We start from the raw sequence: 14,372 nt of genomic DNA on the forward strand, positions 1-14,372 counted from the left end.
TTAGGTATGTCGTCTATATTGTGAAACTCGCAAGATATACACACGCTTCCTTACTGGAACAATCACACGTACTATGTGCATGTAGGATACTGTGAAATATTCAACTATTCATATACACACACATACGTATATACACGTTCGCATGAAATTATTATTTCCAACGACAATAAAGGATATTAATTATCTACGTTCGCCGAGCATAATCACCGTAGGAACGTGATCGCGTTGAATTTGTGGGAAACATGAAGCTCAAATAGCTCCGACTACAACCGATGCGTCATCGAACTCCGCAACTCAATTTATCGAGTAGACAGTAAGCTCGCAAAACAAAATCCATGTGGGTACCGATACCCGTCGAAGATAATCTCAATATCACTGGGAAATTCCTGCGGGGGACATCACGCATCGGAATAACAAAAAACAAAAGAAATCTTCGACGACACCGTGCTTTACGTTACGAATGACACGACGCCGCTGTAAATAAAACGACGCGTTACTAATTTAGATTTCTGTCAGATAAAGCCGTCCTGCAGGACGTCCGTCACGGCGCTCGTCATTCAATTGCATTTCGATACGGCTCGATCTACGCGTTCGTGTACTAATATTAAAAAATGTGTGGAAATATACATACATATACATATAGCGCAGTAAACGTCACGATTGTAGCAACAAGATTATTACTCATATGAAAATACAATCGATTTCATATTGCGTCACTTTGTGCATTAAGATACTTATCTATATGACCGTGGAAAATTAAAGTGGGGATAATTATGCAACGACGCAGAAACGATCAGGCATAATGACTTCCTTGTTGATTCCTAAACATACGTCACAACTGTGTGTAATATAATTAAAGAGTTTTATTATGATAAAAGAGTATCATACACAGTATAGATTTTTGAAATTTTTTATAAATCATATTCGACATCGTCTCTCAGAGATAATATTGCGTTTTCAACAGTTTTATATCGTGCAAAAAATCTTTAAATCTCTATTCTTCCATTTTCACGCTTTTGCCACTCGATGCTAAAAAATTGCAAAGAAGATTTATAATCGTCAATAATGCTTTGTTGCAGTTATCTTGTTTTGACGTCACATCGAATTGTCTAGCATTACAGACTCGATGATATGGCGATATATTTCACGGGTTGACACAATTCATATATCTCACGAAACATTTACGCGTTCACGTAGGCCTCGCGAATCCAATCACGGAAATGACTGATGGAGGTAAATCCAACATACGAGTTGTAATCGCAAGTGCCTTTGTTCTCTGGGCTTACACTCACAATGCCGCGAAGGTACCAAATGCCATCCTTCTCAAAGCACAAGCCGCCGCCACTATCTCCGTCGCAGACACTCGAACCTAATAATTATGCAATTACTTTATGAACGATTATAAAACACTAAAGAGAATCATTTTTTTTCGATTTGTAGTAGAGATATGCAACAGTATCATTATAATTACTCCATTTAACATCATTACTTGATCCAATTATTGAGATAATCTTACAAATTCTCTATGAGAGCAAGCAAATAAATCTAGCAAATATTTACACGTACGTAAACTTACCGTTCAAATGGCCGGCGCAGAATTTATCGGACGTGAGGTATCCTCGAAAATCTTGAGGAACCGCGGACAAACATTGATCATACGGCACGAACGGCATGTCAATTTCGTGTAAGCTCGTGGTGGATTCGCCTTTGATGTCTTTGCCCCAGCCGACTACCTGAAATCACAAAGTGAGCTCACGTATCCATTTTTATTTTTCTCTTTACATTTCATTCTATCTTCGTTCTCCGAATGACGGTCGAAACGAGCCACTTTACAAAAATTAAATAGCTTCCCACTCGCGATTGGATACAAAACCGCGTGAGTGCAGCGTACGTTGCACTCGTAGCAATTAACGTAAACACGATGTAACAATGTCCCAACATGCACGCAGTCGAAGTTTAGTTCAAAACCAGGTCGTTAATACAGTTTACAACTAGTATCTCGCCAAATGTATTTTCGCTCGGACATTACAAAGCGCCTTTGTAATTAATTAAATTGTGCTAAGACGTGCCAATTAGTCGGTTCTCATGATTGATACTTGGCCCGTATTATTACCTTGCCACTGTGTCTCATTTGCAGCTGCTCTCTCTCGTGCGTGTTGTCCCAATCTACGCAGACGGGCCTCACTAAGGTAGTCAGCTCGAAGGGCGTCTCCAACTTTAATAAAGCTATGTCGTTGGCGAAATTACCTCTCGCTCCCTGGTACCTGCTATTCGCTTGGATGCTCTCCACCAACGATTTCTGCACGTATTTTTCTCTGGCGTTCCAATCACGATAATGTTTGCCGGCGGCCACAGCATATTTCGATTCGTTGTACAGTTTGTTGTAAACCTCATCGTAAAAACAATGGGCAGCTACGAATATACATGCAACGAGAGTAAATCTAAGAATAGAATGATTCACCAGCCCGATAATTTACCTGATACGACGAGATTGTTGTTAATTAAAGTGCCGCCACATATCTGCTGGTACCTGCCCGTATTCTCCTTGGCATAAATACCCACGTGCCATGGAAATATCCCTGCTCTGGCTGCGAATCCATTTACGATTAACGTGTTGCCGTGCGCGATGGACGTTCCGCATTCTAATTAACCAGAATATCGTTAATATTTTTGCAGTACGATGGCACGATAATTGCAGGCGAACAGCCGGATTATAAATCACTAGCTAAAATAAAGTCTCGAAACTGTAATCTTATACGCTCAGACGGCAATTACTGCAGAAAAACGTCATGTGGTCTACTAATGGATGGTAACATGCACGGTCGACGTTCAATCCATCCAGACTTTTTCGTTTTTCATTCCTCATATCAGGAAGCATGCAAATGACAAGTACCTGGTAGACAGCGAAAAAGACGACGATCCCATAAACCATCGTCGAGACACGTGATCTCTCTGTAAGCTGGATCGTTCGTTAAAGGTAATTTATAAGATGATTTACAGGCGAGTGTAGCCTGCGTACCAGGCAATATACGCTCGTTACAGGACACCGTTTTCCCGTGGTAGCTGCAGGAAATGTCTACGCTGGTACTGTTCAACGGTGAACAGATTTCTACAGAGATAATCAACGGAGAAGATAAACAATAAATTTTATATTATATGACATTAAATAAGAAGAATATTATTTCTAGTAGAGATCTTAACGTCATTCGATACTTCTAAAAATAAATATATACCGTTGAAATAAACTTACTAAGGCATGAAGGCGGTTGATACCACCGGTTGTCGACACAAACGGAAATGGTGTTTCCTTTCAACATGTAATTGCTTTTACAGGTATAATTGAGGAAGCTGTTTTTAGGAACTGTATCACCAGGACGTTTATCGCAACCTTCATCACAACCACCCAATTTGTAATGTCCACCTTCTGGTTGTTCAGGTAGAACACAGCTTTCATCATTATTTCTGTTCCTATAATTTCACAAAATGTAAAATATAGAAAATTGTACATTTAAAGCTAAGATTTCAAATAAAAAGAGAAGTTCAGAAGGCTATCAGAAAGATAATGATAAAAAAAAGAAGAAATCAAGTATGTTTACATCCGAGTCAAGTATATTATTATCAATTTATTCATGTCGTAAGTAAAGAATTTCGAAGAAGCAGCATTTAAAGAAGATATATAATTAATATAAAAATGCGTAGTTAAGAAGCATTTAGCTTACGCCATACAAAATTCTTCGTCGCTGGAATCACGACAATCATTTTTATTATCACACTTAACCCTTCGCGGTAGGCACTCGTTACTTCCACAATGAAATTCGTCATCCCTGATTAAAAATAAATAAAATTTTTTTGTTAATTATTTTACTAATACGAATATAAGTAAGTACCATCTCCGTCATACATTAATAAAGAATTATATATTTTTAATTTGAGAGGCAGTCAGATGTACCTGCACTGTCGATTCTGTGGATATTCATTTCGATCGGAAATGCGATCGCCTGGACCATGGGGGCCCTCTCTATTGTAATCAGGATAAGGTCTTTGAATGGATCCACCATTATTTGTACTTGAATTTTCATTGTTATTTGGACGTGAATAATTTTCATCGTTATTTGGACGTGGATAGTTTTCATTGTTACTTGGACGTGAATAATTTTCTTCGTTATTTGGACGTGAATAGTTGTTACCATTATTTGGACGTGGATAATTTTCATTGTTATTTGGACGTGAAGAATTTTCGTTGTTACTTGGACCTGAATAATTTTCATCATTATTTGGATAGTTTTCACCATTATTGGGACGTGAATAATTTTCATCATTATTTGGACGTGGATAGTTTTCATTATTACTTGGACGTGAATAATTGTCATCGTTATTTGGACGTGAATAAGTCTCATCATTATTTGGACGTGGATAGTTTTCACCATTATTTGGACGTGAATGATTTTTATTGTTATTTGGACGTGGATAATTTTCACCTTCGGACGAATTTTCGGTGTCCACTTTGTTCCAGCCAGGAGGACGTTTACCAATCAATCCTGGAGGACCGCCGCCCCCTAATCCGGGAGGACCGCGACCACCTGGTGGCCCTTTACCACCACCCCCCCATTTATTTTTATTATGACCTGGTGGTCCGGAAAGATCAGTGTTGCCGCTCCACTTGGAACGACCTGATGGGCCATTCGTGGCTGTTGTTTCGTATCGATCAGAAAAGCCATAGTCCAAAATCTGCGCACGAGCTTGTAGAGATACTAAAAGAGTGAATAATTTCTACGTAAATATCAATTCTCGAAAAGTTTTCTCTATCACATCACATATACGAGAAACATTAATATTAATTTTGTATTGAAATTTAGTCAATCGCAAACAAGAAAATTATTTAATGGAAAAATCACCGACTTGATTATATTGTAGAAAAAAAGGCATATATATATATATACACACACACACAAAGACACAAATAAATTCTATAAACAATTCTCAAGGATTCTGCGTTTGTATAGAATATGATTGCTTCGATCTTTGAATATTGCAAAAAACCGGTCAATGTAAACTTGTGAGGGAATTCGTCGCGCATTAGTTCATGAATATTTAATTGTCACCCGGCAAACAGGAATTATGTTGGTCTCTGTCACATTTCTATTTTAATTTTAAATACAGAAGAAACATCACGATGTGTTAATATTGAGAATACTCTCATTATTGCACGTTGTATGATTATTACGGATCGGATTTTATAGGTCATTTTTCATTCACGCCAGATAAAATTCATTAATTGCTCGATGATTTGTCTAATTATTCGATACACGATGATACCTATCGCATAGAATGAGAACGCGAATGCTTAATCTCGCAATTAAATCGTTGCACGAAGTCGCAAACTTTCGTAGCCATTCTTCGCACGAAACTCGGTGAAACGGCAAGACAACGTCGGAAACAAGCGAAGCAAAATATTATGTAAGTTACTCACGCGATGGCAGTAAGACAAGAAACGACAGAGCCACCGAGAACACAACGCATGCGTTCGTAACTAGCATGGCTTTCGTCGCTCATAGTCGACGAGGAACTGACCGCGTGTTCCACGTCAGGCCCAGTCAACGCAGAATACCCCACGATAATGTAGAGATCATTTTGCAAACGGCGCAAAATGGCACTGTGTCAAGGAAAGAGCTCGAGGATAACAATGTCAGCAAAGAAATTCGTAGAAATGTTAATAAAACAATGTCAAAATAAATAATAACAATTTATCCTCGTGTTATTGAGAAATGCCTCGGGATCATAGAATAATCTTATCAAATGAATAACTTTAACGTGATTTCTATACAACAATAACAAGTTAATGGGATTTATTCATATTTTTAATGATTTTATCTCGATATGATTTTATCCAGGCATTAACACTGTGTGGCCTGATCTATACTTGTTTCATTATATATAGCTTCTGTATAGCTTCATCAATACGCTCGTTACCACCGAAAGTTAGCAACTTTTGCGCATCGTATTACTCGCGATAAGAGCAAGAGTCGATAAATTCAAGCAACTCAGCTGAAACGATAATCACGAAAATGAACGTTTTACTCCAGAAACATGGAGCTAAACATATATGTAAGGTCCCGGAAGGATTACGCGAACTATGCACCGACATCGCACGCGAGGTTCGCTCTATGAAATCGTTATTTGACTTACCGCCGTCACGTCAAAGGACGATTAAATTATTATCTGATCCGTAAAGGTTCTGCGCTCGCAACCAAGGAACATTTATTGCTTTATCGCTGATTATATCGAAGCCCTTTTGATCACACGGGAAAATGCAAAAGGTACTCTGTCATCTACAACAGTTTCACAACCTCGGATGTCTTGATGTTATGTATATCATTCGCAAACAGACACTAATTGGAACGTTAAGCTAATTAATTACTAATGTTTACATGCATGCGTACTGGTATCAATTTGTCCCACGAATCATTATGTTAATTCAAAGGTTGCAGTGAATGACCGCGCGTATATCATCCGCGTGTGATAAAATACGCGCGACGATCGTAAATCGCACTATAATCGTACATCGCGTTCTACAGTCGTACAATTGTACAATTCCAGTCGCGGTGAAAGTCGTAAGCAATATTTTATTTGGGAGTCAAGCCATCGTGGATATACTTCAGCAGAGCGGCTTGAGTTTGGAGCAGATCACCCGCGCCGCGCCCAGGGTTCAGGTATAGAATTTACTGTCGCGTGCCGGATAAGAATCCAGCAGTTAAATAATATTTCAGACATTCTTTCGTACTTTTTTCAGATGGCGTTCCGCGCATACTTGGACATGCGAGCGACCCAGGTGCGCGACGGTAATTACACGATGAATTATGTAGAAAAACAATTTTGCGGCGGGTAGACCCGCGCGCGGTATTTCTGTAACGTGTAACGGACAAAAAGCGAGAGACATTCTTCCTCTTTCGACCGCAGACACAACTTACGACGAGAAATCCAAGATATCTCTGCAAAGTATTCTGCAAGCGATGGAGATCCCGCTGGAACAGGCGGAGAAGCATGCCACGATAATACAAGTATGCGTTAATTACCATACGAGACTCAACTAGAGAGAGAGAGAGAGAGAGGGAGAGAGAGAGAGAGAGAGACCTTCACGGATCTTTAATGCTGATCGCAGCTCTTTGAATCAGCTCAATGAAATTTTCGGTGTTATTAATCAGACCGCTTTCCATGGGCATTATGAGAGGATGCTATTAAACGAGCCCTATGGCATAATTCATTGGCAAGGAGCGGCAACAAGGACCCTCGAGATCCTGAGAAAGGTAGGAGCTTCGCAAGCAGAGGCGTCGAAAGCCACCATTTTAATACAGGCTACTTACCGCGGCTACTATACAAGGAAAAACCTAAAAATGAAAATGCGTAAGATCACTTAGATTGCAATTTCTAAATGCATTAGGATAGTATAGTATTTCAAATTGTATTTCCGGCCTCTTGCAGAGGCTGTGCAATCGCAGAAGGAAGAGAAAAGAAGCGAGGTAGATATGAAGGTAGAATCCAAAGAAGATGCTTGGTTGAATATGATGTACAAGGAATCAGGATTGACACCAATGAGAGCAGATAAAGCTGCATCTATTATACAAGTAAGCAAATCAAATTATATATAAAATTATATACATCGTACATCATATTTATATCAAATATATACAGAAAATTGAAAAGAAATAATCCTCAATTGTCACAAATATCATATAGAAAGCTTACAGGCGGTATCGCGAGAGAAAAAATAACTCTAAATCACCGGTAGAATCAACGAAAGCGACAGTGACAGAAGACATTCTCAAAAATTTGAATCAGAAGGTTTTCGACGAAGTCATGACTCGGGCGGACATCCCCGCAGAATTTGGTAATCAAGAGGACTTGACGAAAGCTGGCGAAGAACTTCAACGTGCTTTTAAAAATCAATTAGCACTTGTTCGCTTGGCACAAGGTACTATAAGCGATGTCTGTATAAAACATTTATTTTAAATGTGATATCACAATGAGAAGGAGAGAAAAAGAGATTGAACTTATATAAATCTTTAAAAATACTAATCTATTTCAGATAGTAATCTAAGAAACATATTAAATTAAGAGAAAATCAAAATGGCGTATTTTGACATCAAAATGATGATTTTTTTGTTACAAAATTTAACTGTTTATTGATTTTAAATATCAAAATTAAGTCATTTTTGACGTTAAAATAATAATAAAATTTGCTATCTGGAATATTATATTCTAAACATGTAAACAGAAGAGGAACCTGGTGAATCATTTGAGAAAGTGATGGACTTAATTAGCGTGCCGGAAGATTGGCAAGAAGATCGAGAGATCGAAATAGAATCTGAACGTGACGAAAAAACAAACGTGTAATATTAGCATCGAAGAGAGAACTGAACTTTCCAGAAAGGGGAAGGAAAAGCGTCGCTTGCTGCGGAATCCTTTCCAGAGACCAACGAGATGAGCCAATTAACATGGAAGCTGTGGGCGAACAGTGCAAGAGAAGAGAAACAACGAGCGTACAACCATCACAAAGAGCTCAGCAAGCGAAAAGTCGTCTCCGGAGGCAGCCAAATGTCGGAGACACCATGGTTTTTAATGCACATGCTTATATTCGATAATTCCGTTAACGTGCCGTAGCGAGCTTAAAATTCTCCCAGATGGAAACTGGCTCTCTTCCACGCGTATTTGAATAAAACGAGTTAAAAGTTAATTGTCCTATTATAAGTTAATTACTTAAAGTTAATTTAATTCAAGTAATACGAACTAAACCATTTCATGGACTTGTCTAAAATTTGATTTACATAATTTTTATTCTTAACATTTAACGTATAGTAGAATAATACTCTGCTATATTATTTCGCTGCATTAATATATGGCGGGTAAGTAAGTATCTCGCAGAAAAAATTCAATGCGGTTGAAACAGGGAAAGGTGCAAAAGCGCGAGGATTTCGCTTAAATTTTTCACGCACATCGCTGTATAGTTTATGCACAGTATCTACTACCGCGATTAAAATGTAGATAAAAAAAAACATAAAATTTCAAATAAATTTTAAATCGTTTTTTATTCCAATGGTTCATGCGTACAAATGTTGGACGCTGAAAATAACTAGAAAATACAAAAATTGGGATAAAAAGTCCATGAACGTGTTTTATAGAATGAAATTGAATTAGAAGACACGTCTACAAGGCGGTCGACTTGAGCAACAGTGGGTGACAACCGTCTCGTTCAAAGGCAGCTTCAATCGGTCGAATTCATCCTCTGGCGGCTCGTGTTGACTACATACACGACCACATATTCTTACGATCGCGGCGGTTCCGCAGTTCTCGCAATGTGCAGCTCGGCAACTGTGTCTCATCCTCGGTCCCTCGTGCGAAACCGCGTTTACGATCTCCAGCGACGATCCCGGCTGATCGATGATTTCCGAAGTCAACGATTTGTTACACTCATCCTTGTTCCCTGTCCTGTCCCCCGATTGCGCTCTATCCCCGCACCTTCTGCCGCGCCACTTCCTGCTGGCTTTATATTTTTCAGCGAGGATGCACATGGAGTCCTTGTGATTGATAACAACCATGCTATCGTCGTCGTCTTCGTCTTCGTCGTCGTCGTTCTTCTTCTTCTTGCGTTCCTCATCGTTTCGCTCACGAGAGGCGGGTATTATTCCAGAATACTCCTTCGAGTAACACTGCCGCGCGTACAATCGACTATTCTCGCCTCGCATCTGATCGCGCCAGCTTTTGTGTTGAGCTTTCTCGCCGGAGATGCCGTTCTCGCGCGTCTCACATCTGCAATATGAATGATGCGAAGAGAGTGAATTAAACAGAGATTGTAGCTGCGGGGCATTTTCATTCCCTCAATCACATATCTTTCGTCTTACTCTCCTTCCCCATTCATTCAATTTCTTTTTTAAAATAATATTTTATAAAATTCATTATAGAAATACATGAAATATATGACGATCAATACTTCACATATATAATATAAGAAAACTAAGTGTAAGATTCCCGTGGATACGCAGTCGTTAAAACTTGACCAATCCGAAATTGGCTCCAAATCTTATAATATTTTCGATCATTATAACGAGTTTAAATCGATTTGAGATGGATTTGATGTTGCGTGCTCTGCTATTTATTAGTTTAAACTCATTACGGTCGAAAACGTTATTAAAAACTATTAACAATACAAATCCTTTAAAAATTCATCACAAATCAATTCAGCTATCATGCGTAATGTTACATGAAAAGGTTTTGCTGAAACCTCTATCTAATCTAAAAATTTAGTCAAATATAAATCTAAAAATAATTTTATTTTTTACAGCGAAATAATTATTGTATGTAGAAGACGTTCAAAGTGATAGCTAGAATATCAAAATTTTTTACCGCATCATTGCTCATCTACTTGAGACTTCTATGTAATTACTTTAACAGTCCAACAACAAAATTATTTTCAGATCTGTTTTTAATTAAATTTTTGAATACTTTAGTAAAACCCCTCCATCTACATTTTGTGTTCTTAACACGTGACTTCACGTTTGGAGATTTTCTCTAATATAATATATTATAAAAAGATTTCTTATTAACCTTATTACCTTTTGATATTTATGCACAAACTATCGCGTTGCAGACAACAGCAATGCCGATGGGAGCAATCGCAATGATAATTATGCCGATGGTAGCACTCATTTCGACAACGATCACACATCGATCTTGACAGATTCGGAATAGAATCTTCGCGCGGATGATACTCGCACTGGCATCGCCAAGTTGAATCTACAATTTTCCGATGGGTCGAATGAGATTTGGTCAAAGTATTCGCCCTCGTCCACACGTCGTCGACATTCGAACTATGGCCCCGAGTGTCGCCAGTAACGATATCCTCTTCCGCATTACCACCAAGATCGATGGATGTTCTGTGACAACTTGTCGACGCGAACTCCTTGCTCCTGTCCCCCGTAAAATCGCCGCACGCGACTTTGTCGTGCTTCTCACAGGACGCAGAGTCACATGGAGGATTTACGTTGGGATCCATGTTCGAACATGGTCTCGACGAGCAGCGTGCTTTACAAGGATGATAAGATGTTGGATGTGAGGATTGCGGGATCCGTTCTATCGATCTGACAGCGTCGCTATCGTCCGTCGATCTTGACGCTACGTCGCATCTGCATTCGCGTAAAAGAAGATGATTTTATGAGAGATATTTTAACAAGTTTCATGCCAATTTCATTAGCGTCATGTCTTGTCATCCGCGTATGAGTAATTCTCTGGATAATTCTCGGTGACTAAAACTGCACTGTGTGCTACTTAATTTCAGGAAGTGTTTATTATAATTATATATGCATTACATGCTTTAGAAATAATCTCAAATTGTGGTATTTATAGCCGATTCCAAGATCGTCTTAAGTAATGTTTTAATAAAATGCTAATACTCTTTGTGATTGATTCGTCATATATTAAGATTGTACAACAGTTTTATGCCCATTTCTATTAATATAGATTATTATCAGGTTACTCTTCACTTTTTCTAGTTTTAAAAATTAGAAAAAACTGAAGAGTAAGTTTAACCGAAATTAAAGTTAATCTACATTGATGGAAATGAGCATTAATATCTTAAGATTTGATTATAAATATATCTACAGAAAGTCACGACAATGTCAAAATTATATTAAAATGAATCAGAAATGATTGAAAATGACTTTAATGATCATTTTAGAATCATTTTGATGACATTATTTTGATATCATAATAGTTTGTTGTTCTACTTGGATAAGCCTAAGTGTCTTGGTACATCGTTAAATGCCAATGTTTCGCGAGCATTGCAATTCATTTTATTAGTGCGAGATACAACCTGATATTACGCTTTTATTATGTCGTAAACTACATAACTACCTTGAAAAAAGTACGCGTAAAAGTCTGAAGAACATCATAATTATGTGTCTTTTAATAGTCAAAAATATCGATGAATGGCTGAAAAATGAATTAAAAATTCAGTAATTACCAATAACCCACGCAGTTCAAAATGTATTAATTATAGCACTTTGTCTCCTTTATGCAAAATCCTAAGAAGTGAAACGTCATTTTAAAACTTTTCCATTATGAGATTTGATAAAAATCAGTTTTTAACGTCGGATCTTTTCATAATACTAACGCAATAACAGGACGAAGATTCTAACCGTTAGTTCATTTACTGAAAACATTGCAAGGCCGAGACGTTGCAAACAAACCTGTCTCGGTCGACTAATTTCACAAATTCATTTTTACGATCGGCGTCCGATGACGCAAACTCCTCGCGTTCTCTACTTGGCACGGTATCGACCGCATCTCCACCACTGCACTCATCCCGCAGTTCCGAAATGTCCTCGCCGACGTTTCTTGTCCGGTAGCAACTACAAATGATCGAGTTCTCCTTGTTGTAGAAATGATCGTCAGAGTCGTGATTCCGCATGCTTGCTGGACAAACATGATCGGATCTCGAGTTGTATGCGCGTTTCATCAACGTGGAGCTCGATCTGATTTGATTGATAGGCCCTTCGCGGCTCGTCGTGGTTTCCTGCGTCTGAAAACGTGCATCCGTCAGAAACAATAAATTGCCCTCGATACGATCGATATGAATCATAACGCTAAATCAGAAGCAAATGGGATCTGATTTAAATGCAAAAGAATTATTACGGAAATGTTAAAATTGATAACAGATGTTTGTCATTAACTCTTTTTTTTGTACAATTATGATTCGGTGTAAAACCTTTGTAATTCCGGATGCACATTCGATGGTGCTTTCGAGGCCGAAATCCTTTGGAAATTTGCGGCGAGCACGTCGAAAAGCGATCGCCGCTGCGACAAGCTGATGAGACGACGACGGACAAAGCGACATTACCGAAAAGCGATTATGGTCGCTGCAAGCATCTCTGTGATGTGGTAACCAGTTCAGGCGATGGTCCTGATTACAATAATCGATTCTGGAAATTCGGAATAGTCGAGACACAGCCCTTATCGCCTGTTATTCAACGAAGCACAAAATATTTCCGAGGAAGGTTACCGATCAATATCACAATTGACGCGTGTAATTTATCAATTCGTATTCGCACGCATATGACATAGTCGTTAGCTTCACCTTTGATAATCCAAGGCGACATTTAACGATTGTTAGCTATATTTTTCCGATAATACCTGATGAATATTTAATCTTTTTACTTTATTTTTAATCTTGATGAATATGTTAACATAATAATATAATATAATTATGGTTAATATAATATAATTATTTCAAGACGAATGTTTTCATCTTGAAGTAATTATATATTATTAAAAAACCAAAATTATATTATATTATTATGTTAACATATTCGTCAAGAGATTAAAAATAAAATAATTATAACAAGACTAAATTTAAAGATTAAAATCTCTATTAATTTTCGTAAATTTTAAGTGGAACATTGAACTTCTGAAGATTAAATGCTTCAAGCCGAAGCAAAAATTCCTTCTTGAGTTTTCGCTTCTGAAGAAAGAATTCACCGCGAGAACGATGTTACAGTGCGTCTCGCTATCCGGCAAATTAAACTTCCCCGAAGTATCGGGAACGCGGTCGCGTAACACACAGGAAAGGTTGCAAGTTTTCTGACGTAGCGGCTAACAGACCGCCAGATCCGGATAACGAGCGAGTCCTGCGGGCCACCGGTAGCTTTATCGAATTTGTATCGAGCGGAATTTCACCTCATCCCCTCGCCACTCCCTCGCTTGCCCTGGAACACGGACGCCTTGGTCAGGATTTGATCGCCGTCGCTGCTACTGCCGCTATTGCCCTCCACCCGTCAACCCGACGGCGTTTAACGGGGCTAATTGCGACGATTGCTCGCTGCAAATGGAAACGGTGCGGTTTTATCGTTGTTTGCCAAATCGCGTCGAGGTGGAAAACGGCAATCCATTCTGCGTAGTAAAAACGTGACGATAGACAAAGGCTGTCGACATGAAAGTAGCTACTTAATTGGCAATAACGATTTATTATTGACTTTACATAAAAAAACTGCATTAACTGCATACATCGTTTATACGTGTACATTCCTATCTATAAGTAAATGGAGAGATGATACAGTTTCATTGAGAGGAAACATATAAAGTAAATTATTACTCGCATGAGAGTATTCAAAACAAGTGATCTTGAATGCGCAAGAATAGTTTATTTAAAATAATAACGCTATTATCTTTTCTTGTATACACACATATATATAATATGTATGTATAGTATTATATACATATATGTGTATGTATGTGTATGCTATACAAGAATTCTTTGTGTGATCCTGAAGATATATTCTATAATTAATAAATAACTATCTCGCAAACATATATATATATATATA

The 14,372-nt window shown here is 38.2% G+C and overlaps 3 protein-coding genes across 5 annotated transcripts; 1 reads left to right on the forward strand and 2 right to left on the reverse strand.

The window, feature by feature from the left end:
- Positions 1–845: 845 nt before the first annotated feature.
- Positions 846–5,617, reverse strand: LOC108691586 (limulus clotting factor C-like). 3 transcript variants are annotated; one of them, XM_018199407.1, is made up of 10 exons: positions 5,471–5,617; positions 4,479–4,751; positions 3,950–4,253; positions 3,720–3,824; positions 3,251–3,468; positions 2,894–3,109; positions 2,478–2,642; positions 2,114–2,412; positions 1,577–1,733; positions 846–1,369 (listed from the first exon to the last, which is right to left on the reverse strand). In XM_018199407.1, exons 1-10 carry the CDS (start codon positions 5,535–5,537, stop codon positions 1,182–1,184), a joined length of 1,992 nt encoding a protein of 663 aa, XP_018054896.1. In that variant the 5' UTR covers positions 5,538–5,617; the 3' UTR covers positions 846–1,181. The 3 variants fall into 3 exon arrangements, with proteins under 3 accessions (XP_018054896.1, XP_018054895.1, XP_018054894.1); XM_018199406.1 differs by having other exon boundaries at positions 4,350–4,751; XM_018199405.1 differs by having other exon boundaries at positions 3,950–4,751.
- A 447-nt stretch (positions 5,618–6,064) lies between these two features.
- Positions 6,065–8,391, forward strand: LOC108691455. The gene is made up of 9 exons (XM_018199207.1): positions 6,065–6,155; positions 6,233–6,317; positions 6,598–6,710; positions 6,791–6,839; positions 6,958–7,058; positions 7,203–7,401; positions 7,480–7,622; positions 7,735–7,969; positions 8,273–8,391. Exons 1-9 carry the CDS (start codon positions 6,066–6,068, stop codon positions 8,389–8,391), a joined length of 1,134 nt encoding a protein of 377 aa, XP_018054696.1. The 5' UTR covers position 6,065.
- A 797-nt stretch (positions 8,392–9,188) lies between these two features.
- On the reverse strand, positions 9,189–12,886 carry LOC108691536. Its single transcript, XM_018199315.1, has 3 exons — positions 12,758–12,886; positions 12,240–12,571; positions 9,189–9,804 (listed from the first exon to the last, which is right to left on the reverse strand). Exons 1-3 carry the CDS (start codon positions 12,884–12,886, stop codon positions 9,189–9,191), a joined length of 1,077 nt encoding a protein of 358 aa, XP_018054804.1.
- Between the last annotated feature and the right edge of the window lie 1,486 nt (positions 12,887–14,372).

The sequence above is a fragment of the Atta colombica genome, unplaced genomic scaffold, assembly GCF_001594045.1.
Source record: "Atta colombica isolate Treedump-2 unplaced genomic scaffold, Acol1.0 scaffold47, whole genome shotgun sequence".
Taxonomy (NCBI): Eukaryota; Metazoa; Arthropoda; class Insecta; order Hymenoptera; family Formicidae; genus Atta; species Atta colombica.